General features: G+C 37.0%; 1 protein-coding gene across 9 annotated transcripts in view; it reads left to right on the top strand.

Annotated features, from left to right (window-relative positions):
- Positions 1 to 26,716, top strand: part of STAG1 (STAG1 cohesin complex component) — a 185,922-nt gene that overhangs the window by 80,848 nt on the left and 78,358 nt on the right. For all 9 annotated transcript variants that reach the window (XM_080604104.1, XM_080604103.1, XM_080604102.1 and 6 more), the window contains 3 exons: positions 17,291 to 17,367; positions 22,993 to 23,197; positions 25,925 to 26,076. In XM_080604104.1, coding sequence (XP_080460230.1) covers positions 17,291 to 17,367; positions 22,993 to 23,197; positions 25,925 to 26,076 — 434 coding nt within the window. The remainder of the gene's footprint in view (positions 1 to 17,290; positions 17,368 to 22,992; positions 23,198 to 25,924; positions 26,077 to 26,716) is intronic.

Raw genomic sequence — 26,716 nt, 5'->3', positions numbered from 1 at the left:
ACTTCAGATCTGCAGTGAGGTGGTTCTTCTAGAACTGTGATTTAACAAAAAGAGAAAATCTGTTTTTTGCAGTCCAAAATAGAAAATCAAATGTACTAACATTTACTTTTGAAGTGAGAAGAATGTGAGTATTATGCGTGACTAGAAATCATAATTTCATACTGCTAGGTCACTGGTGGTAAAACAACGGTAAACCACATTCTCGTCAGCTTCAGAGGAAAGGTGTAAGTTTGTTTTCGTATCTTGCTGTGTTATTTGGCCAATGGGTAAATGACCACTGTCAGAGTAGCTTTTTGCCTTGAATTATAAGAAGATTGATTTATGGATTGAGAGCACTTTGATTTATAATTTTCCAAGCAGCTGTTGAACTGTAAGTCTTTTCAGCCAATTACCACTGACTTTGCTTCCAGAAGATGAAGTCTTTTCCATTAATAGACAGAAGAAAATATATGCTAGTGCTGGTGCTACTTGTGGGTATTTCTGTAATAGATTGGAATTTTATGGCCTGATTAACAAAGGAACCATAAGGGATTCAAACTGTCTTGAATTCTTTATCTGAGTTACAAAGGGTTTAATCTTAATGGTAAAGGTACAGGAAACATGCATGAGTTAATCTGCTCTTTGTTCTTAAATTATATATATATATATATTTTTTTTTTTTTTTACCGGACACACCAGTCTTCCAGTGCTAGTATTACAACCAATGTAAGGAAGGTTTATAGTTGATCCAGAGATTTGACTTCTTGATGATGTATGCAAAGTATAGCTTATTCTCTGCCAACTTAACTCACATGATATTTCACTACTGAATATACTTTTTGACAATTTATAACTAAAGTCATGACTTAAGTTTAATTTACAAAGTGTACATGGAGTTATACTAATGTCAAACTTTTTTTGGGGGGGGGGGGGGGGTACATTGGAGCTGTAAAGATTTTCAAACACTCTAAATTATCATATTGTGCTTCTGTGGGGCAGAATGTAAAAAACATACCAGTAGGAAAGATACCAGCCCAGGCCCGTAACAAGCACTTGCCAGCTGTTTTGTCAAATAGCAATGAAGGATGTTCTTACTCTCAAATGTGTCTGATACCTAATTTTCAACCCATTTTTATTTCTGGTTTCCATGGTAGCATGTAACAGTAGGTATTGTACTTCAGCTATGTGATACTTTTTTGCTATCACTGTTTTGCTTTCTAATACTTCACTGGCTACTTCCTTGGGATTTTTTTTGGAGACATAATAAATTACTTAATGTATAGATAAAGATACAGATACTTTGTATAAATCATTCATAACTTTTGGGTTCCCATGTGGAATTTTGTAGGGACTTCTCATAACCATCTTTTCCCCACTTTTTCCATTTTATTCCAGTTATTCTTTGTATTAAAAATGCATTGGTTGAGATTAAAGAGTGAAACTGTATTGATACCATCTTTATGACCAAATCTTAGTTCACAGGGTTCTTATGTACTAACTTGGCTGTCACAGCCAGCTTTTGTCCTAAGTTTCTGGGATCTCTGCACTCAAATGAAGCTTAGATGTAAGCAGTGTGCTGATAAGGAGCCGTGGCTGGGTTCAGCAGTTCACAAGGCGTTTCCAGAGTACATTTGTAACTGCTGGGTATGAACTTTTCCTTCTTGAGAAGGAAAGGGTGGCCTATGAAAATTGGCAGTTGGTTTAACTTTGTATATTGCTTTATGGCTCTGATTGTCTGATACGTTGGCCAGTATTGCTGTGTAGTGTTACTTGGCATATTATGTATATAACACCACTATTGTTTTTTATACCTCCTTAATTAGGATATAAAATTAAATTTAGCATTGACTTAGTGCTTTTCTGCATAAATGGTAACTTAGTAGATTTAACTCATTGATTGCAGAGGTGTTTAATACATCTTAGGGAGAAAGGGCAAAAATATAATCAGAGGTTGGGGCAGGAGGGAAGAATTTTGACGTTCAAAGTAAGTTAATAGATCTCAGCTATGTACTAGATTAATTTTAGTTTAGTACAGTGTAAATTAATGCATATTAATATAGTACAGCATTTTAATAGTAAAGTGTATTTATTGTAGCATACAGTATTAATAGTAGAGATCACTTGCATTGGCTTTGCTCTGACTGTGGTAGGTTATAAAATCAACAGAGATACTGTGGACCAGGTTCAATATCCAAGCTGTGAAGATGTGAGACAAGTTACAGATAAACTGCAGGTATTGTATCTAGGTTTAACATGCACAGATGAATGCACAGACGGATATCCCGTAGCTTTCTTTCAGGGTAATACTCAAAGAATTGATCTTACTAAGTGGCTAATGTATCCCAGTGCTCTGAAGGGAGACTGAGCAACAAGGTGCTTTTGGGAAAGACGAGCATCTGCACTCCTCACCCCCTGGTAGTATTCCTGTCTGCCTACCTGTGTAAAGCAAATCTAGCAGTTCATTCTGATTAGAAACAGTGAGAGGCATTTCGAAAAATGCATTTAACCCTTAGGTATTTTGAGACTTTGATCTCATGGAAACAGTGTAAGGTGGCAGGCATTTTGAAAATGGGAAATGCTTTGTGCATTTCTTTTTGCTCTTATCAGCTTGCAATAACAGCAAAAAAGTACTAAAAATCCTAGGGAAAAAAAATATAATAATGTGCTGAGATCTCATTAGTAGGGAAAACGCAAGGAGAAAGGGAAACTGAAACATCTGTTTCATGCTTTCCTGTAACAGAGGAATGAAGGATGTAGAGGTAAACCTGTGAATTTAAATGCAGGGAAGTATAAAACCAGAGGAAAAAACATTGGACTCCAAAATCTACAAGAAAAGAATGTGTTCCCTGAGATGAGTGTACATCCTGTTGGTTTAGCTCTGCTTCAGTGTCCAAAATAACAGTAAACCCATTTCATTTGATGAGTATGTTGTGGGGCTGCTTTACACTGCTGCAGAATGGTACAGCCAGAATATACTGCTGAACAGCACCATAAATTAAAAATGTAACTCAGTTTTTGAATAATCTCATCAAGTGGATGACCCATGATATAACATCCTTTGGTGCTTCTATTATGGATTTCAAGGAAAATTTCATGTAAGAAGGATAAAAAAATTGCTAGACATTTTCTATGTTTACACTGAGTTACAGCTGGAAGTGTCATTATGCCAAAAAAAATGATTTCAGCATTACAGTTGATCTTAAAAATTTGAGCATATTATGGTAAAGACACCCTTATGTTAAGATTTCCAAACATCTTAAACTGATAGTGGGGAAGAGGGGGCACTGAGAAAACTAAAGGTTTGCCTAAAGTGCTGAAAGGCAAAAGGAAAAAAATTACTCTGAGTAGTTTGTTACAAGCTATTGTGAAAAATAAATGCTCTTTGCAAAATCAAACATTAGCTGTAGGTTACGTTAAAATATTTTGCCCAAGCATTGCTTCGTATGTTCCCTCTTTAAATATATTTGCACCACTCCGTAAGACAGAACCAGCGGGGTAAAGTGACTGCATCAGTGGTGTCTTGCATTTGAAAATCTACAGAGAAATGCCCTAGTAGCATAGTAAAACTTGATTATTTTCAGTGCCATTTTTAATTCAAGCCAAACACACCCTTTCAACTAATTCTACTATTAATATTTGTAAGGTAGAGGGTGCAAAGCAATCTGAGAGGAGATTGTAAATAAGGATTTAAGCCATTTTCCAGATTAAGCCTGCCTCACTTGCTGCGTTCCTTTGTGTTTTTGATCTTTTTCCGTAGTGGTACTTGATTAATTTTTCCCCTGGAGTCCACCATCTTTGTGTTAATTAGTGTTCTTCATTTCTTCACTTAAGCTCTCTATTCCCTCTTGTATTTCATCCTCTATTTATTGCTATTGGTCTTGCAGCACTCTCTATTAGTTACTGCTTTATCACTTACAATACTAGAAAAACAAAACTTTACATAACTTTACATCAGTCTTACTTTGTCTTCATTTTGCTCTCAAATAGTGAATCCTAGATATCTACTGTTGAGAAACAAGTTCTATGTTGACCTCTCATTTTTTTTGCACCTCTTCCAAATTCCCACTTAAATTTGTTGTCAACACTGTTGTGATCTCTGTGTGTTTTCCAGTCTTTCCTCAGTTTGCATCTTCAGTTGCCACTCCACAGTTTTTGATGATCTCAGATTTGCCCTAGGATTGCTGTTCCTCCAGTCTTGTCATGAGAGCTGCCAGCAGTTTGTCTTTTCTCAGTTCAGAGGTGACAGTTCCCTCTTGCATTACATTTATCACCAAGCATATCCAGATTTTACTGATTTATGCTCTGGAATGTGCTCTTTTGTTCTCTTGCCCCTGCCAAAGTGTTTGAGCAGCTATTGTTAAGTTCACTTGGTGTTGCTTTAAGCTCACTTTTAATATGATGCTTTCTCTTATTTTTCGGTAGTAGCCCAATCCTGATGAGGAAAAAAAAAGAAACCTTTTTTTCTCATGGGATTTTTTTTTGTGTAGGATTTCAACCAATTTTTATTTTTAAGTCCCTTTTAAATAAAGATACTGCCTCTCTTCTGTAACTGGCTAACACACACTGTCATTGATTACAAAAAAAAAGTTTTTGAGACTGCAAATACGATATCTGTACCACTCCCTGTGGGGAGTTTTTTCCAGATAACATACTAAATGTTTAAAGCATGGCTGTTACTGACTTCCTACTCCTTATCTTCAAATTGCTTAATGACTGGGCTCAGAGTACCTAGAAGATTTCGTGAAGTTCATGGAACGGAAACTTGAAGTTCTTAAATTTGTGGAACAGATAGATATTCCCAATTGGAAAAAAGCAGGACTCAAGCCCAGGCCCTTAGAATGTAATCTTCTCCAGTAAGGAAGGGCTAATGAAAGCTTTTCCTCTTTTTCTTTCTTTCTTTTTTTTTTTTTTTTTACATACCCAAAGGAAGGTGTTAGTCAGTGTACATGCAGATACAGTTGTTTGTATGCTGCACTTTGAATTGATCCACGAGACTGCAAAGTAGATGCCTGGAAGATGAAGAATGTGCAGTTACGGACCATTTTTGACATAGTTTAGATTGTCCAGACACTCTTGGGAACTCTGAACAGTAAGAAAGTAGCAGTCTGCAGCATCCTGATCAATTTCTTTTGTAAGACCACCCTCTTTCTTCCTGCATTTGCCTGCCAAGTTCATTGGCTGTAGCAAGAGCTGCACACAGCCAAGATACAATAATTTCACCTGCACAATCCCTGTTCGTTTCCAGAACTGTCCTGTTCCCTGTGCCTAATGAGGCTAGACAGTCACAGTGCACACACATGAGACTAAATGAAGGTTGCAGAGAGCATCTTAATTCTGTGATGTGCACAGATCATGCATATTTGCAGGTGGTTTCTCGATTTCTTATTATTTCCATAGACAAGGAACACCTCCACACATGTGTTCAGATTTCCAAAAAGTATTGGAGTGAGCAAACAGATAATAGAAAATGGATTTTTTTCCTAGCAAAGAAGGAAAAACAGTTACATGAAAAAGGAAAATTTCACCTTGCATAGTTTTAAATGGGGAAAGAGGAAGATAAAGGCATTGCTTTGAGCCAGCTCTGCTAATTTTTGCATTGCATTTTCATAGATCATGGGCAGTAAATGCTTTTAGTCTTTAATATACTGGAAACAAGTGATTTCAGGAGTAGCAGGAATAATGAAGAGTGATATCTAGCGTATCTGTGTTCATTGTCGTCTTCACTGAACTGTACAAAAGCTGTTGAACATACTCATATAGTGTCAGATACTCTTGATGAGAGATGAAGTTCTGAATGCCATGTAATTCTCTCAGAACGTTCTTGAAGCTTATAACTTTTTGGAAGCCGAATAAGCTATATAGCAAACACTAGTGTGGAAGAGGTTGGTGTGCTCCACTTGAAGCTTTTCTTGAAGAAGCAGTGGCATTCATGATGCTAGCGTCCCTGTATTTCTCCTTCCTCAGAGGGGTTTTTGGTGTCTTACCAGGGACTGAGGTCATGGTTTGTAGCATCTTTGTCTTCTACTCAACTACCTGCTTTTGTAAAATTTATTGGAACCTTTTATATCTAAGATCTGTCAGATTGGTTGAAAGAAACGGTTCAGATTTCATTAAGCAGCATAATTACAGACAGAAATGCACCCATAAGTCTCATCTTCTTTTTCTAGAATAATAAAAAAAGCAGAGAAACATTTTCAGGCAGATGACGACTTTCATTTAACCAGGATAATCAAATATTTTAGACTTAAATTATTTCTAAGACATTTCTGTATCTCCAGTCTTTGCTTGTGAAGCAATTACTTTTTATGAAGTTGACTGTTCTTTAGCTTTCTGCTGCAAATCTGTTTTGCAGTGGTTACAGTGTCAATTTTACTGTTGTACTTTAACATATCTGCTTTTTTTATTTATTTTTTTTTTCATCAGGTAAATGTTATGAGAATGTACCAGCCAGTGTTTGACTGCCTGGTAACTCTCAGAGTGATGAATGAAGAATTCTGAAAAGCAAAGGTTGGATTTAGAAAACTGGGAGGTGTTGTGGTCTCTTTGGTGGTGCTCTTGGCAGTATGACTTGTCACCATATAGGTGCTGCAAATACAGACTCGTTTTTCTTATCCTTTTCTTCTATGTATTGGAACAGCAAAAGGTTTAAGTAAAATTGTAGAGGATGTGTACCAAGTGTATTTCTTCAGAGCCATGCTTCAAAAGTTCTCATGCAGTTAACAGTGGCTTCCTTCTCTAAATAATAAGAGACTATGGAGACAGTGCAGACAGATGCTTCTTGCAGATCCATAGCAGTGTGTCGACAATAAACTGATACAAGTTGAAGCATGGGAAATTTCAGTTTGATGTAAAGGAAAACATTTTTGCCATGAGGTAGTCAGGAACTGGAGATGTAAGGGGGAGGTTGTGGGATCCCTGTCCTTGGATGTACTCAAAATTCTTTGGGTCTAACTGGCCATGCATTGGGAAGGGTTTGGACTAGCTGGCAGCCAGGAATCCTGCCAGCCAAAATTATTCTACGATTCTAGATTTCTCAGGCAAATAAGTAGATGTAAGTTTGTCCCTGCATGGAGCAACTTTGGTAAAAATCACAGGAAATAAAACAGGAAAATCAGTCATCATCAGTTGTTAAATAATCATAATCTATTTATTATTTTCCAAATTGGTGGATTAAAACTTTGCTATCTAAAAGAATGTGTAATAAAGAATCTGTAGTATATGAAGTGTGCTGGAACAAAGGTCTGTTATTTTTACTTTAAAGAGTATTTTTAAAACTGCTCTGGGGTTTATTGCAATTAGTAGAAAACATTGTAGATGTCACATGGACAGTATGGTGGCACATTGCAGGTACAGAATACTGGTACAAAGCAATTTATCTTAGCCAAAATCAGTTTATCAGACAGATTCTGTGTTTTCAAGGCCTTTGCTATTTATTATCCCACACTTCAACTGTGCGTTATAACAGGAGACACCTGGTACCAAGCTGCAGTTCACACAGCAGGAGCTCCTACCACGTTGGTAGCTAGCCTAACAGCACGGGGCTTGTGCAGTTAGGATGCCTGTAGCCTGTTGTTAGCAATGGCAGTAATATTTCTACTAAGCCCTTGGCTACAGGAATGCTTACACAGTTATGCTCTGTTAGTGTGCTCTTGTTTGGTTGTCTGAGTCCTCTGTCGCTGGGCACCACTGAGAAGCCTCTGACTCTGCTGTCATTGCACTCTCCCACCAGGTATTTGTACTTGCTGATAAGATCCGCACCCAGGAAGCAAGAGGAGCTCAGGTACATGTTGGGCCTCTCTCGTTACAGAAGGAAGTTTATGGGCCTGCAAGCTAGCAGTGCAGTTAATGTCCTGGATGTGAAGCCAGCCCTGATAAAAGTACTCTCAAAGAGAGATATACCTAAATGGACTTAATTCAGATATTTATGTTGTTGTATCTTATGCTTAACTTTCAGCCCTTCGTCCAAACTACCGATGTTTCTGTCACTGGATTTGAGTAACTTCTGACAGCGTGAAGCCAAAGTTTGGTTCTGCATATGAATTGAAGAGCTGTTTTGCTCTAGAGCCTGTTGTCATTGTGAATAATTAGGAAATATAATCTCTTTGCTTGGCAATGCTTTGAGAGGTGAAGTAAAGAATCGGAAATAAAGGACAAATTTATGTCTATAAACAAGGGAGTCTGTCTTATAAACTTGCATCACATCTGCATCTTGAGCATTCAATGCATTTTTGACTATCCCACTTCCAAAAGAATATACATAATTCGAGAAAGAACCAAGCAATGGGAAAAAGAATGACAGGTAGAGGAACAATTATTCACTGTTTCTTGCAAAAAAAAAAAAAAAAAGATCCCATGCTTATCAAATAAAATGATCAGGCAGCAGCACTAAAAATAGAATGAGTTCCTTTCTTACGGAATATAGAGCTAACCTGCAGATTTCATTGATGCACAGTTCTGGGGAGATGAAAATTACAAATAAATTCAGAGGTGATAGATCCACTAGCAGCATTAAATACAATAGTCACAGTGTGGCTTAATAACCTGCAGCTCAGGTAAACTCTAAACTACTACCCAATGCAAGGTTCATTTATACATGACCTGAACTTGCACCCCTAACACCTAGTGCCGATTACTGAGTACAGAAGTCCTTATGTTATTTTTTTGTTTCATCAGATCCATGTAGAATGTTTCACTTAACCAGTTTCCTTCCAGCATATGTGCAGGACACTGCAAGAATGAGTAGTGCTCACAAAAAATGAATCGTAGAACCAGTACTAAGTAAGCAGGTGGAGAGTTTCAGAGGAGTTTAAACCCAGGAATACGTTGGAGTCAGTGCTTTCCCTCTCTCCTCAGGCATAAACATCCTCCTTGATCACAGACTGCTCGTTCAACCACAGTGAAGTGAGGCAGTGCAGGGCAGGATGCAGCTGCTGGAGGTCTGTAATTGTGGATGCTTCCAACAAGTGTGTTAAGACATAATCAGGAACAAAGCACTGCCTTTGGGATAGCAAAGGCTCCTGAGCTTTTACTCATGTTCATGTCATTTGCTGTTGTTCAAGTCTGCAGTTCTCTGACAAAAAGGTGGATGCCTTGTGAGAATTATTACTTCAAGCCAACAAAGCATGAAAGGATCCATTTTGTGAAGTCATTCACTACAAATACTACATTTAGTGGCTTTAGTTATTAATTATATGGCTTCTATTATTCAAAGTCAGTGACGTTAACATTAAGATGAAAGCAGCTTACTGTTTCCAAATACAAATACTGTAGAGTTATACTAAAACAGTATTATCTGACTTAGAGTGAAGAGGTTTCCTTTATCAAAATTTTAAGACATAAAGTGTGCTATTTCTGGATGCATTAAATTATGCAGGCCTGCTGCTTTTTCTAGTAGTAGTTTGTGGAATTAGCATGCTTTTTTTTTTCCTAAAGAGTATTATTTGCCATTTTTATCATTTTTGTTACTATGAAATCCTTTGGAAGTGGTGACTGTCAGCTTTACTTCTAGTTCTTCTAAATAATTTTGTTACTGGCAAAGTGTGCCTGCTCCATTATTCATCCTTCCTTTGAAAGCATTTATATCTGCTGTTTAGCATGTTTCTGTCAAAACCTGTGTTTAGAAAGATTTATTCCATTATGAAAACTGACCATTTTTTCCTATTATTGCTTTTTTAATCTTTTAATCTAAAACAAACTTTATTACTGCATGACAACTTCTTTAAAAACTAAGATAAGGGAGTTCATTACAGAATTTTGAAAATGGATATGTATTGCATAAATGAATGACTTTTAGCTGCTTATTGACGCTTGTGGAGCTCTAAGGGATTTGCGAAGCATTACTTCACAAAAATAACATCAACCCATGAATAGGCCCAGTGGTTCTGTAGTACATAACCTTCTAGTCTGGCACAGTGATCAGATGTAATAGTAGGTAGTTCTTTGGGTCACTGCTGGATTCCGTATTTTTTCTCTCTTTCATTCTCCAGACACTCGGGATACTTGTTTAAAAAGAAGCAAATTCTAATGCCTAACTAGGAGATTAGGAATTTCATAGGATTCAGTTTCTGTAAAATACACATCAAGTTTCTATCACTTTTTACAGTAAGAATTCATAATTATTTTTTCAGTCAAGGGGAAATAACTGGGTTGGCATTGACACAAATAATCTTCCTCTTTGTAACATTTTCAGGCAGACTTTGGTGTATTTCTTCCTGTACATGTAATGAAGGAATTGTTACCTTCACTGGTATCTTCTGAATCAAATATCACTTACGTGTTTTTTTTTGGAAAGATTTGAGCAGTCAGAGCGTATGAATCACTAGTTGTATGCATGAAGTTACCAACTTCTTAATCTCATTCAGAACTTTGAACTTAAAAGTATAACATAGAATAGTTCACTTCAAAAATGAAACAGCTATCCTTGAACACAGGTATTGAAATAGTAAGCGTTTGATACTGAAATTCCACTGTTTTGTGCAGTGAACCCTATGGTAATGAAAAGCTTAGAAGTCCTCCCAGCTTTACGGGCCCTTTGACCACCCGTATTGATACTGTTTAAAGCTATAGTCACTATTACATTACTGGTTGTTTTAAGTCAGTTTCCATTTTAGTAAACTTTTGAGGTTTCCATACTGGATATCTTCCTTTAGGCAGCATTTGGTTTTGACAGGTCAGCAGTTCAGTGCTTGTGCTAAAGATCTGTAAACTGAAACAGTAACACATTTCTGTGTGTTGTATTATGGAGGACATAAAAATTAGAAATGCTTTAGCAGTGGTCCCTTTGGACGGCCTCTTGCTGTCTCAGTCAATTACTGTGTGTGTTATACATGCATGCCACTGTTGGACACGTAATGAGCACAGAGTAGGAACTGTAGGTGGCAGTCAGGCATTGGGAGGAGAGAGCACACAAAAGGGCCCTAAGAATGAGGAAAGGACTGTAACAACCAAAGTTTCCTCCATTCCAGAACTTCGATTTTGTTGCAATTTTTTCTCAACTTTAGCATCGCATTGCTATGGAAAAACATGTCTCTGTCCTCAAGTAATCTCATCTCATGAAGCAATCTCTTCATGATGACAAGTAAAAAGTAGTTTGTTACTTTCTCTGCTATCCCATGGAAGTCTGTTTTATTTGTATGTTTCTCATACTGCTTAAGACTCATGGTGGGGCTAATGCAGTTCTCTATAAAGGCATTTCTGGTCTTTATCTTTTCTTTGCTTATTCATTTAATTCAAAGAAAGAACTGCTTGGAAGAATTTTTACCGAGAAACAGGATCTGAGCATTCAGGAAAAGAAAGTTGCCCCTAAATCTTTCTCTTATCTAATATTTGTTTTTATTTGTTCTGAAATCTAGAAAAGCTCTCTTGAAAATGACTAGGCAGTAATAGAAAGAGAGAGGAGGTGGGAGTTTCTGCTGTAGAAGTTTAGACATAAAAAAGACATAAGTTTAGACATAGTTTAGACATAGAAGACATAAAAAGAGGAAGGCCAGATACAAAAGCTTTACTGTTTTAAAACAGTATATAGTTCCGTAACGTACAGTATTTGCTGAGATGGAGGGACTTAAACTAGTGAGGTATCATCAAGGAGTAGGACATAGCAAGTCAAGGGCTGTCCAAGTAGTTCTTATAATGCGGTGGGTGACTCTTTGTTGATATGAGAACACAAATGGAAAGCACTTTCTATGAGAGGTAATTCTCATTATCGGGATGGCAAAGTAGTGAGCGTAGTCATTAGAGGAATATTTCTAGTTCTGCAAGAGCAATGTGAAGAGCACAATAGTGATGATTGTCTTCAAAAGAGGACAAGAGTAGACAGGGAACATAGATACACAAGTCTTCTTGGGAAACACAACCAAGGGAAAAGAATGAACTTGTTGTTCCTAGAAATGATACTTCAGAGCCAAGTGCAAAATGACCTAAAGCAAAGGAAGAACAGGAATTATAGCAAAAGAGCAACTTGAGTCATGTACGATGCAATGGTCTAAAAATCAAAATGGAAAGTGGAAAATCAAATAATTAAAGATAAATATTCAAGAGTTGTAAGAGCATGCTGGACAAAATCAGAGCAGTGCATACAATAAGGAAAACAAAATTAAAAATAACAAAATGATATTCTGGTAAGCAAATTAATAAGTGGAAGATCAATCAAAGAGTTGGACTGCCACAAGAGAATTCACTTAAAGTGTGTCAGTTGAACGGTAAGGTCTTAACGTTGCAGGGAGATTTCAAAGAACCCATTCAAATCTATTTGGGGAACTGACACATTAGATACTAGGTTTCTGTTTTCTTGTAGGAGGACAAATGTAGACAAACTGTTAGAATTCTTTCTAATAATTGCCTATGATTCTCTGGTTGAAAAGATTTTAATTGCCTGAAGCTGTGATTTGTTTTTTTTCCACTGGGATTCTTGCTGATTCATTGAGTAAGTTCATGGTCCGAAGCGGTTCTAAGGATGAATTAGGTCTGTGTCTTTTAGGATGATACTAGCTTTTGAATACTGCTTCATTTGTGACAGAAGCAGGGCAATGTAGAGTGAATGCAACAGGAATAATTGGGGAATAGGTCAGTAGAAGCACCTTCTATTCCTGGGTCTGCTGGGGAAGTTAAAATTCAATTGTTTAGGGTGTCTTCTTTCTAGAATCCTGACTTCTGGGTTCAGTAGTGTATTCTGTTTTAAAGATGAGAAATTAATGGAAAATTAGGAGCCCTGATGGGATTTAGGATGTTCAACACCTGTTTGGATGTTCTTCAACTAGCTTCAGTGCTATTTCCATTTAGATTAACATCTATTGATTCCAATCAGGTCAGATCTACCATAATATTTCTACGTGATGGTAAGCAAGTAACAGGAAAATATACATATATATATATATATATATATATATATATTTTAACCAGTGTGTAATTTTTGGTTAATTTCAAGCTGCTCTCTTCTGGGAACAGTAAATGAAGTTTTACGGAAGTATACTATGACCCAGGTTAAGTCATGAGATATAATGTTCACTGTATGTTCACCTCAGTCTTCATCATCTTTCATATTGAGTTTTGTCATTAACACTTTTCAGGTGGTTAAAGTCTACACTTTATGGACGTTGTGGAAGTGGATTATTTCTGTTTTAGTAAGTGGGGGAGGAAGTTACAGGAAACATACACGGAATGATGCTGGAGGAAAGAAATATTGCCCACACAGCAATTCTGTAATCATCATACATCTTAGCAAGATCTGTGCTAAACTTGCCCTCTCTTGACAATTTCACAGTGCTCTGATCCCAGCTATTGACTTGGAGCCAATACACAAGAGAGCATTGCCTTTTTCGTATTACACTTTTCAGTGCAAATCTCCTAGTGTCTTCAACTTGATGCCTTTGTAAATCTTTCTTCCAGTTACTGTTCTACCAGTTTGTGCGGTTGAGAGCTAATAATCACTCACCGTGTATTTAAGGTCCCACAATTAATCCTTCTTTGGCAGGAGAGTGTGGACTTATTTTATATCCATTGACTTTTTAGTCTTGAGCTGGAATTTTCTCACTTCTTTTTTTGCAGTTTTCTGAGTAGTCAAAAAGAGAAGGGATTATATTGGCTTTGTAGCTTCCATGAATTAAGGTACCAGAGATTAAAACTGACTATGAATCATGGGATATAATGTATTAGCAACTTTCAGGAGTCTCTTTACCAGTGAGCAATTTGTTTTCATTAGCCCACAACTGTGGCCTGTTAGAGTAGCACTTCTGCAGTGGCCTTGTTTCTGTCATATAAACTGTCCTTTCTTCTACAAGTATCAGAATTGCCAACTTTTAGAGGTTTTTGTTGTTACTTTTCTTTTGCAGGGCTTTCCCTAATAACTTGTTATTCTTCCCAGTATAAGTATACTTTTTGAAGCCACTGAGTTCACTGTATGCTGTATTTCCTGGAAGTAGTGTGTTTTGTCTTGTGCACAGCTTTATTAAACTGTATTCATGCAATTTTGTATGGGCCTTCTTAGTCCTTCTCTTCTGTAGTTGCAGTTACGTTGCGTCATCTGTATGTTTTTTTCTTTTCCCTTCAAAAAGCCACGTTGGCTGACATGATTAATTACCAATGAATTAAATTGATAGCTGTCTTTAGCTGAAAGTTACACTGGAAATTTTGTCACTAAGGAAATAGACTTACATGTCAGTGAGAAGACTTAAAAACACAATGTGGGAGAAAAGTTTGAAACTGAGAACTTTCAATGGGCTAAGATAATTTAAATAATCTGCATTAAATAGTAAGAGTTAGCTTCATGAAATAGTAATATCAATAGTAAGAGTTAGCTTCGTGATAGAGATAAAATTCAGTTAGAAGAGGATAGAAGACTAGTAGCAACATGGCTAAGGCACAGACCGTAGGAATACAGTCCACACCTTCAATTAGATTTAGTAGAAATTCTGTTTAAGGATTCACTTTAAAATCAGAGAATTTAGCTTTTCATTAATTATAAAAACTACCATTTTCAACAGGATTGTGTTTTTCTTGGGGGGGAGGGGGGGAAGGTGGCAGGGGGGACAGCGGGCAGGCCAAAGCTGTTCCCTGTTGCCACTAAGGTAGAAATGCTCATTTTGCTTGGCATGACTTCCAGTAAGAGTGGTTTGTCACAGAAAGTGGGAGCAAGAATGAGACATGACAGTGAGTTGATAAATGCTGTCAGTCATCACTCCTCTTAACGCTTGCTGACACCTCTGTGAGCTCTTGTCCATGCTGGCATCCGCAGGAGATGTCGGGAGCTTGTTCCATCCTGCACATACCCCCAGGGAGCTGGGAAGAATGTGTGTGTGGAGTCTGTATGAGCCTCAACTGGACCACCTCTGCGTAGCGTCAGGAGAAGTCCCTAGGTGCCCAGGAGATGGATGATGCTGTCTTAGTTCTGGTCATGGAAGGTAAAAGCCTTTCCATGGTTCAGAGGAGGCTGCCTGGGGTCTGCAGTCCGGTGGCTGCAGCCTCTCCCCTGGGCCAGTGCAGCGCGCAGGTTCCAGGTTTCTGCCGTTGTGGCACAGGATATACGATTTGTTGTCTGACAGTAACATGGGGAATGCCTCTGGTACCAGCCATCAGTTTTCTTTGAGCCCTGTTTCTGCATCTGCAAAGCTGCTAAAGAATCAGGGATATATAGACCTAGTCATAAATAGTCTGCATTGCAGCGATGCAATTAAAAAAATGCAGTCCTTTAAGCAGTTACCTCCTGAAACCAATTGCTTTAGAGAAAGCATTCAAAGGAAATTTTACTTTACTTGACTGTTAAAAAAAAAGCAGGAGGTCATTAAAAAAATTAACAATATCCAAGCCACCAAGTAGTGCCCACAATATAATTACATTCCATAACCTTAGGGAGTAAAGGTGCAGAGAACCACAGCAGAATTACACTAAATCGAAGGGAGGTTTGAATTGAGGGAAATGCATTAACAGAGCATTTTAGTTGCACTATATTTACTTTTTCTGACAAAGTAATGTGGTAATATATTGTAAATATACAAAGTAAATATACAGTGTACAATGTAAATATACAAAGTAACGTGGTTATATATTGTACAGAAGTTATTTAATAAATAAATTGAATGAATAAAATTTGAATCAGGACTATAAAAATAAAACAGTCAATAGTTTCTGTACTCAGTGAGGGTTATTACTAATCAGAAGAAGAACAGATGACAGCATGCCATGAGAGGTATTAATGCAGTTGAGACAGATTTCTAGGAATAGCTGTTCACTTTCCAACATGCTGAGACATTGAAACAGTTTCACTTATTTAAAACAAAACTTTCACTGTTGGGGGAAACATTTAAACTATAGCTACATATAGAGGTGATTTCAAAGCTGATAAAACAGGTCTTCAGCTGTCATACAGTAGTATTCGTTTGTGTTCTTGTTTTATATCAATATAGTGCATTACTAATTGCTTATTAAAAATATGTAAATTACCATGCACAGACGTAAATCACCATTGTTAGAACAGAGCTTGACTGTTAACCTAATAAGAAATAGATAAGTAAATATTATTTCATAAACAAGCACTAACAAGTCAAGAAATCAAAATTTAAGCTCTGTTATGAAACAGTATCCCTTCTAAGAGATAGAAGCTGTCACTATGCTTGCATGTTTTGAAATGCATATGTTTCTAATGCTTGTTTTTCATGGAATAAAATAGCGGAATAAAAACATTCCCACAATATTTAGTATGTTTAACTTCTCTTTATTTATTCTTCGTACAAGAGTTAATAGTGTTAGCTGTTAAGTCTCTACTATTCTGTTTCCAATTTTTGAAGCCATGCAGTGGATTACTAATCCAATTGACATTTTTGCAAAACTAGGGAGATTTACTCTTTGTAATGTTAACAAGGTTGGGATGGGAATTGTAGCTCTGCAGTTTGCTTAAATTTTATGTATATCCTCCATTAACAAAAGACAACTGTCAAGTGGCAAAAATGTAATGCAGTAACAAAAAAAAATATTCCCTATGGTGACTTATGTTATACGGTTGGAGATTTAGACAATGTTTAGTTGCAAAGGCAATAATGTGATATAAAGTGTGATTTCATTCAAGTTGCATATGTTTTCATTAATTGCTATTGTATTATATTTTCAGTTCTGGTAGCTTTGTACAATTTACAGTGAAAAGTTACTCCTGTAAACTTCATTGTTCAGGTGGTGGGGAAATGGTATAATCGAGATGAAGGAATAACATAGTTGCAGTTGCCGCTTTTGGTCCTGAGCCGGCTCACATCTTGACTGAGCCCTTTGGAGCCTTTGGTTTTGGAGAGACATCTTGACTATAGCACCACACGATGCAATTGTACTAGCTCTGGTCTGCAGAGCTCCATTCACACAGTGCTGTGCCTTAGTAATAAACCATGCTGGTCCTGAGTTAAGCAGTTTGGAAACCACTCTTGTGTCTCCACGTAGAGGTCATGGTATATCTGTAATCTATAATCATAAAAAAGTGGAGAAATACTAATAACGGCCATAGAACTGAAAGACTTCTATTTTGCACACAAAATTAAAAACATTTGGTAACTGCAGATATGGTGTGAGTCTTGCATTGGTTTTTAGTTGCTCCTCTATCATGTTTGCTCAGTTGTGAAGAGTAAAAAGGTGGAAAATATTACTAACTTCCATTCTGATGGTTTTACTTGTGTCTTCAAGAGTCATTTTTTCTCAGTGTTTTTTCTATAATCACATTAAATGCTCTTTCATATGTATTATTGAGCTGTAAATTTAGCAGCAGAAAAACATTGAGATTGTTATTTTAATGTAAAAAATGTGTTATGTTAATTTCTTTTGTTCCCTTATTATATTACAGGTACTGTAAGAATTGAAATGTTCAGGAACATGCAAAATGCAGAAATCATAAGGAAAATGACAGAAGAATTTGATGAGGTATGTTATACAAATTGTGCTTTAAACATTATGAAATACATTACAGTATTCTTTTGTTTTAAAATAAAAATGCAGTGGATAAGAAACCAGTGTATAAGCAATGTCTCAGTATAAGAAATTATATTGACAAGCAAAGCAGCAATTGCAATATTGGATGAGGATCAACAGGCCAGCATGAGCTTTAGAAAGAATAATTATGGAAAAACGGAAGGTAGTGAAATAATTTGGAAGGGTGATTGCAGTCACTGATCTTGAAAAATCAATGTTGTAGATTGAGTAGGCCTTGGATGCTGAAATACCGGTATTGAAAAGTTTGTGACCTAAGCAGGTGAAGGACGTAAGTGTACTATCACACAAAAGCATGAAGCAAGCTCACATGAAGCAAGCTACAGAATCATAGAATCATTTCGGTTGGAAAAGACCTCTAAGATATAAAGCCCAAACTTTAACCTGGCACAGCCAAGTCTAGCACTAAACCATGTCCCTTAGCACCACACCTACATGCCTATGAGAGAGCCTAGCCACATGTGGCTGCAAGAACTAGCTCGGGTCCATGCTAGTCCTTCATACAGACTCTTGTACCTTTGAATGATTTTAGGAATATTCTTGTCAGCTCATATCCTGGGTAGTAGAGATGACTGCATTAGGAGGATTAATAAGAGGAAGCAGTAAGAAGAACAGTAGAAAATTTTCTCATCTAAGTTCAGTTGGTGGTGGTATGTTGGATGCTGTAGTTGACCACTTGAAACTGCCATCATGCGACACAGAACTCTGGATTCTTGAGACAGGACTACAGGCTTGGCATTTGCAGCATTCCAGTCTGTTTTCGATGTGCAAATTTATGTTTTGTTCATTTGAATTGGCAACTTAAACCAAACTTGACATGAAAGTTACCATTTTGGAACAGTGTTACAAAAAGAAATCTCTCTTTCAAAAGATAGAAACATTTTGTTTGAAACAAACATATTACAGTTCAGATTGGGTATCTTCTGTCAAAATAAAAGTTTTCCTAATGAACAATTTTTAGCTTTGAAATTTTAAAACTGTAATTCCTTTGATTTTTCTTGTATAAAAAATATTCTGAATGTTCAGTTTGCTTAGTAAGGAAAATGAACATTGAAACGCAAATTTTCTGTAGGGCAGCAGTCTTTTTCTGACCAATTCTAGATAGAATGTCAAGGCTGTGATTCAAAAAATTGAGCAAGAAAACTGAAGATATGAACATTTCTCTGCTCCTACAAAAGCTTTACTTTGTGTGTTCTGTGAGATACTCTCCATGTAGATGAGACCATCCTGTGGCAGATCTTAGATACTATCAGACAGCTTCTGATCAGCCAAGTATCACATCAGTGTTCTGTGTTTTTACAAGTGTTTAATATCTGGTAAAGTTAGGAACACAACTGCATGTATTTTCCAAGTAAGTATTCAGAACAGAAACATTTCTCAGAGAAGATAAAGAGCTGGATTGGCCTTGCTGGGGCATCCACACTGACAGGGATTGATCTCTGGCCAGGTTTCCTGTTGACAGTTCCTGTACAATTCTGGCTGTTCCCTAGCATCTCTGCATGAAAAGTACAGTTATAAAAAGTCTGATCTTGCTGCTATAGAAAAAGAGGCTCTTTCTTTCAATGAAAATGTGCAACTATCTTGGAAAATTTAGGAAGAAATGCACATGATTTTTATTTCTGTGATTAGGATTCAGTCCTTTTTGCCAAGTATGATCATCCTGGGAGGGCAGGAAGAGATTATGTCAGAAACAAAGAGGGAGGTAGAGAAGGAGTCTCTCCCTTACGTGTTTATGCATGGTGGGAATGTACATGTAAGCAAAATGTTGCAAAGAATTACAGTTACTAGTGCATAAACTTTATTTTTCAATTCCTTAAAACTTTTCTGAACTTCTGCAGTTCTAACAGAAAGCTTCCGTTTAGTCTTCTGCCTTAACGTTTGAGTAGGTATGTGAAAGAATTTCTGGGTTTTAGTATTAAAGCATGAAATAGTTAGTCTTAGACCACAACCCAGTGAACATTTTGAAATCTGGAATAAACACATGCCCCGTTAACAGTGGAAAACATTTTAAAATCCGGTGCAGTTGGTGATGTTCATATATCCTATGATCAGCATGGTGAGTTTATAATTGTTATATGAGTCATTTATTCATTTTACTAATCATAGTATTTCAGAATGCTCTCTGCGTAGCAGGATATCATATGTCATGAAAAAAGACCAGCCAAAATATAAACTTACAGAATGAGAGCAGCTTACATTAGTGTGCAGGGTAAAATGCATAATGAAACAAAAAATCTTTCTGAGCCTTCACCAGATTTTAAAATTACAATTGTGATTAGCTTGGCACCAGTCCACTTCTTGGCCCTTTGGTTTGTATTTACCACTTCATTCTGAACAACAGTCATTTGTTTCTGGGAGAGCTGGATAATAGATAATGGAATAGTTCAGCTGGAAGGGATCTTTAAGGATCACCTATTCCAACTGCCTGAATAATAGCTAATAAATAGCTGGTGGTTGCAGACACCATTTGCTAGTGACAGTCCTTTGACTAAAGGCAGCTCAGGCTAGATTTGGCAGATCGTCTTGATCCTTCCCACCTCCCAGCCCTTCTTTACTTGCTGGAGAAAGAAGAGAGCTTATGCAGGTCTACTTCTTGCCTTCTTTCAGCAGTGCTATTGGCTGTGCTCCCTGATGCCAGGTAGACTGACTAGACAGCTTCCTTGAGCCACTGTTTTTGTTTGTTTGTTTGTTTGTTTTTTGTTTGTTCGGTTTTGGTTTCTTTTTTTTTTTGCCAATTCTATAATAAGCAGTGAAAAAAAGGGAGCCAGAAAGAGTTCAACATTGGAAGCTGGGTCAGGTGGTCATATATTATCTCGGTAAAGCATCAGTATTTTCTACACAGATGAGCAACAGCCTTCTTGATTCTTCATTCTAAATACTACTGTTGTTGGCATTTTACCTGTAGTACGTCTTATGTTACTCCAGAACTCCCAAATCCCAATGTCCATCTCCCCTGTGTCATCCTGAGACAAAGCAGATGCTTAGGGCTACTGCCACCTTCATTGTCATCTTTAGACTTGTCATTTTCAGAGGGAGGAAATCCACTTCTATGGCATATTTTCCTCCCTGTACCTAAAATGCCAGGTCTGGTGTATCAGATTGGAGTTGAAAGGGGGTAGTGCTCACTGGTACATGTGTGTAGGTGGTATAAAATGTCTTTTTTGTATTTTTGACTTGATAAATATTTTCTACAAGCCTAGAGTTATTAGGAGAAAGTAATAAAAGTGTAGTAATAGCTGGAGTAAAATTTTGCATTGTGTATTCACTAGCACAGTATGGTGCCCAGAAAATATCTTAATCTCCATTGAAGATGTTCAGTTTCGCAGCTTCCTTTATTTTTTCTAAGATAGTCACATTGTTCTTCCAGCACTGCAGTAGTCAGCTGGCTGTTGGTCCTGATTTCTGTATTTACGGCAGGGATTGGACCATTAATTGTTCTGATTATGAACAGAAGAACACTTGCGCAGAACTTGGAAATGATGGAAATAACTTCATTCATTGCTGCTACCAGTTCAGATTGAGATGGGGAATTCCGCAGACAAGCCTTTTCTGCTGCACTGTTTGGATACTTGGCTTATGAGCACAGGCATTTCATAGACAAATTCCCTCTTAATTCTTGTGCTACAGTAGCAGATGAGCAATAAATTGGTTTGGTTTCAGTTTTCTAACAGTTGTACCATCAGGTATCACATATATTGGTATCACCAACATGCCACATTTTTATTGGTATTCAAAAATAAATGATCCAGCAAACCAGCTTTACTGGAAATTTATTCTTCCAGTTTCAGAAGATGAGATGTTCTCGGTGCAGTCTTCACATACCTTTCAAAAGGACCATCTAATATGTAATTGTGGGTTAAGAATACATCATACAAATATGAGTAGTTAAGCACAGCACTAGAGATCCTGCAGTTCTGTTCTACAGATTACATATCCATACATCTAGAAAGCATATAATATTTATGTATAAAGCTCACATACAGAGTTCCCACAGGTACTCTGGAGGCAGAGAATTAGTCTGGAGGTTATTTGTGAAGATAAAGGTACAAGCAGGAAGAAGAAAAGGGTAAAAGAATTCTGGAGTGTTTGTATGGGTTACTGCCAGGCAAATTGAAGAGAAGCCTTCAGCATTGTAATTTCAGTCCTAAATTTAAATAATTAAAAGGCTAATACAGGGCTCATATTCACACGGCAAGACACTGTGCCTTGCTGAAATTCACAAATAAGCATTAGGCATAAACAGACTGTTTAAGAAATAAAAAGAACACTTCAAAACACAGGACAGGGTTAATGATGTTGCTGTTTATCTGGGTTTTTATTATCAAACACTTTGGTCTGATTTACAAATGTTCTTAGAACTCACAGCTACAATTGAACACGCTAGGAGATCTCTTTGTATCAGGAGCGTGACAACTCTGAATCTTTTTATTTTTTTTGAAACAAAGCTTTTGTTTCTCTCAAATTGGGTATTCGAAGTTAGAAGGAAAAATACTGTTTGCTAAGGTAATGTTATTCAGCATAGTAATGAAAGAGAAACTATGGGTCACTATGACTGCCTTACAATTTTGTATTTTTCTAACATTTGAATGCTTGTCTTGGTATTTTAAATCATTTAAATAATTCTAGTATGGTTGGAATGTGTGATTTAGTTAAAATTGGTAAGTTTTTTGGTTTGTGCAGTGGAGTATCTTCTGTTAAGTATAGGTTAAAGGATATTTGATTAGAGCTCCTCTGCTCTTAAGTTACTGGCTTTACAAGGGTCAGCCTGTGCAGTAAGACAAGACCCAAGGTAATAGAAATACTTGTTCTTCACAAAAACAGAATAAATATGTACAGTTAGATTTAACCTTTATTCTGCTGACTTCCTATTTTGGGGGAGAGATTCAAGATGGAAAATTGCCTTGATCTTTTGGATAATCTGGAATTGGCTTGTGTTTTCTAATTGGGGGGAACAGTCTCACTGAGATTGCTTGGTTGCTTGGAGGAAGAATAGTGAGAAATTAGTCTTGGAGAGGAATTAAACTTGAAAAAATTCTATTGCATTTATCAGAAGGTAGGTTTAACCACTAGAAAAAGGGTAAGCTTATAAGATCACAAAGGACAATCGTTACTTTCTGATAAGATCTCAATTGCAAACTTGAATAAAGCAGAGTTTGTGGGGAGAGGCAGCCAGATGATTAGAATATTAATGGAATGGAAGGTGGGGAGTGGAAAATGATACAAACCTTCAATCACACAAGAATTTCTTTAAATTTTGATCTTAAATACTTTGAAATGTGCCTTGCTTATCCTTTATCTCCAATTCCTAACCTGGGACATAAGAAAAATAATTGAGTCTGGATGCATATTTTGGACTATGCAGAGCTAAGAATGCGAGTATAGAAAAATTATAATCAAATCTCTCAAAAAGGGTTTTCATGCCAACAAGGTTCTTTGTTTATTGAAGAATAAATTGTTTTTGTTGCTGGCTGTTTTCCATTAGCTTGGAGGAAAAGGATACTGTTTAACTTAGAAACTTGGTCTGTGTTTACTTAGTATGCTCATTTTCTCGTTCTTCAGGACAGCGGTGATTACCCACTTACCATGCCCGGGCCACAGTGGAAGAAGTTTCGATCCAATTTTTGTGAGTTCATTGGAGTGCTCATTCGACAGTGTCAGTATAGCATCATCTATGATGAATACATGATGGACACGGTGATTTCTCTTCTGACTGGTTTGTCAGATTCCCAGGTCCGGGCTTTCAGACACACCAGTACGTTAGCTGGTAAGTAAACAAGCACAAAGAAGGCGGTTTTCAAAGGAGTTGTTACAGGTTAGTTGGTTCGAGAATTACTGCTAATTTTGATACAGGTGGAATTTGGCAAGTCCTGAGAACTCTGGAAAGCTTGATCAAATCCAATTAACACACATGGTATAACTTTACTGACAATACACTTTTCCTTTTGGAAGGGAGTATGTCTCTGCCTCACAGGGGACTCCAGTAAATCCTGTGAATCAAAAGTGGCATACTTATGTGTTTCTTTATTAGTTGTTTATTTGTTGGTTAGCATGCCTTTGTAATTTGGCATTTTAGAGTACAAAACTTATTCTAAGTGTCAATAGAAATCTGTGTCTTCACTCTTGAGAAGCATAAAATTTGGGAACATTGGGCCACTATGCTAGGTCACTCTGTTTTCTACCTCTGGCTATGCTGCATCTTTCAACACACCTGCCTACATTTAAGTCAGGCACTGATTCTATCATGAGATAGAAACAGACTTTTCTAGAGTGTATATCATCTCACCTATATTAGATGTCTCCCATAGTATGGATGAATTGCTGTGTAGAAGTAGCTGTCTTTCTCCAATTATAAAGCAATACCAGGATTTCTAGCTTGGATGTAGGTGTCTAACACTAGTTCCATCAGGTAATGTCTTTCTACTGACCTCATGTGCTGAAATGCATCTTACTGGAAGACTTTTCCCTGGACCATTTATAGATCATATCAAATATGTGAAGCTTTTATAGGAGATGTTTGTCATTAATCTGAATATTTTTACTGCTGTTATTTTTTACTGATGTAGTTAGTTTTCGCAGTCAGCCTCTTACAGTTTTGTTCAGGTTTCCAAATGTTCAATACCCAGAGCAGAAATCAGATTTATTTTTTAATTTCATCTCTCACTAATCTAAGTAAGAGGCGGATTACCAGTGATTTTGAGAAACCAAGTCCAGATGTGATTGGAGCTTGATTTTAAAAATGAAAATCAAAACCTTCAACTCAGAGTAACTGAGCTCTATTTTGAAATCCCCTTGTATTCTTCACTTTATTTGGTAACTGGGAATGGTAAAATAAAATAATAATAATAATAAACAAAGTGAATAATTCAGACATAATTGACCACATTGCAAGTTTGTCTCTACAAATTCAGTCTTCAAAAGCAAACACTACCTGAGCTGGAGACAAAGAACCTGTTGGAAATCTGTGCCAGTTACTTAATCAGAGATGGAAACAATTTCTTTCCAGTTTATACTGGATACTGATCTTCAATTCCAGGTGATTTTGATTTGCGTTTTGCTTAGATTATGATTGATTGTTTTATAGGAAAGAGATTGTGGAGTGAGGATAATAATAATATGCATTTTGGACCATTATTTTGATTGGTTCACCCCTTTGTGGGACAGGTGTTCGAAAACTATGAGAAGCTTGATTGGAAAGAGGAAACAGCCACATGCACTAGAGACGTGACCCAGGAACCATGCTTTGTAGAAGAAATAGTTGCTATCACGTAACTAGAACCTGCAAGCGTGGATTAGCAAATGCCAAGGCCTAAGTTTTTCACAACTGGCTTCAGTTATTTAAGGCACTGATGGCTTTTTCCATTAGAGGCATGATTGATTATTTTGCCATACACTTACTTATTTTTATTTATTAACAAACATGAGAGCTTTGTTTTGATTCTGCAAATTTTCTTCAGGCTAGTTTTTGCACATTGCATTATATTGCTACTCTGCAGAGCAGAAGTCAGCATGATGCAAGGAATCTCAGTCTTGATAAAAAATTATGAAAACCTACTTTTAGAATTTCATCTGTTCTTGAAGGAGTGTTTCTGAGATCTTTGTTTTCAGTTTTCATCCCTGCTAGCCAATTTGAATGAGAATTGATTCATTATAGCAAGACACTAAGGCAAGAAGACGTGAGTACTTCTAGATTTGCAAACTTTAAGCAATAGCAAGATAAGACGGAGTTAACTATAAGAGTAGCTTCACTTCTCCATTTGTATAATTGCTTTTTGAACTTGAGGACAATGCTGCATATTTAGCCAGAGAGAATGTGATTGATCGATAAATTTCTTCTGGTGTTTTCAGTGTTGTAAATTGTGATATGCTGTGTAACCACACAGAACATACATGGGAAAGACACTTAGAAATGTTTTTGTAAAACTAAATTAAGACAGAAAAATATGCATGAACAATAGTAGATCCAGAAGGTTTGAAAATGTGTATAAAGGTGCACATGAAGTTCAAATCATATTTTTTATGCAATTATACACTTGACTTTAGAGCAGGGTCAGACTTTCTTTCAGAGAAACAATGTTGTGATCCCTTGCAAATTGATTAATCTTCAGAAGTTACTGGTTAAGGGTTACCTTTAGCATGGAGGCATCTATAATGATATTTCTCAACAGAGAAATGTCTGTAACTGCACAGTAACTGGCTTAATGGTGTGCACTGATCCTGTGGGTTCACATGTTTGCTCTGACATTGCAAGTTGCATATTTTCTGGAGAGAAGGATAACTAACACTGCCTGGAGCTCAATGCGGTATGTGTACTCCGATTTCTGATTTTTAGGTCAGCCAAGTGATCTGGGTATTTTTTGGGTGGGAAGTGGCTTTCCAAGTGGTTCTGTGCCAGGGTCGAGTTGGTTATTTTCTGTGTGTGGATCTGCTTGAGGCAATATTTTTGAGCTCTGACTACAGGTAAAGAGTCATATTCTGTGTTCTGCTTTTGCAGCTATGAAGCTTATGACTGCTCTTGTGAATGTTGCCTTAAACCTGAGCATTCATCAGGATAATACACAGAGGCAGTACGAAGCTGAGAGAAACAAAATGATTGGCAAAAGAGCTAATGAAAGATTGGAGCTGCTGCTTCAGAAAAGAAAAGAGGCAAGTGAAAAGATGATTTTTTTTTTTTCCTGGTACATGTGCACAACCTCCAACAGAAAGTCCAGGGTGGTTTGTGATTTTAGTACCACAGTAAGAAATGAGAGATTACTTCTGCTGTGGCGTTCATATGATCTCAAGCATGTTACTAGGGCTGCATTTTAAAATTTTGCATTATTACATACAGTTGAGTTTGTATGCTGTCTGCACAGAAGATTATTACAGTTTTCAGTTTTATATACATGACCAGGCAAGAAGAAAACTAGTTTCAAGTTGTATATGAACACTACAATGGTTACGCAAAAAGATTTTGAAAAGAGAGTCTCATGTAGTCCATCATCATGCTGCCCATTTCTCCCATTGATTGCTGCAGTTACTACGTAGTGTCTCATTAGTACTTCTTTCTGTAGCTACTTTCAAGGAACATGGGAGTAGGGGCTATAGCACCTGGTCTCAGGGAGAAGGAGCTAGGAACGCATTAAAGTCACTTTTAGTAAGTACCAGTCTGGCATTAGGTGGGCAAAACCCTTAGAAGGTTGCTGTAATCGTCCCTAAATAAAATACCATGTCCCAGGAAATGCAGTTTTAGAGTTGTACTTAAAAGGAATCTAAAAATGATAAGAAGTAGAAAGTGGATACATAA

Source organism: Anser brachyrhynchus (genome assembly GCF_964034855.1).
Source record: "Anser brachyrhynchus genome assembly, chromosome: 9".
NCBI lineage: Eukaryota > Metazoa > Chordata > Aves > Anseriformes > Anatidae > Anser > Anser brachyrhynchus.
This window is presented reverse-complemented; position numbering and strand designations above follow the sequence as displayed.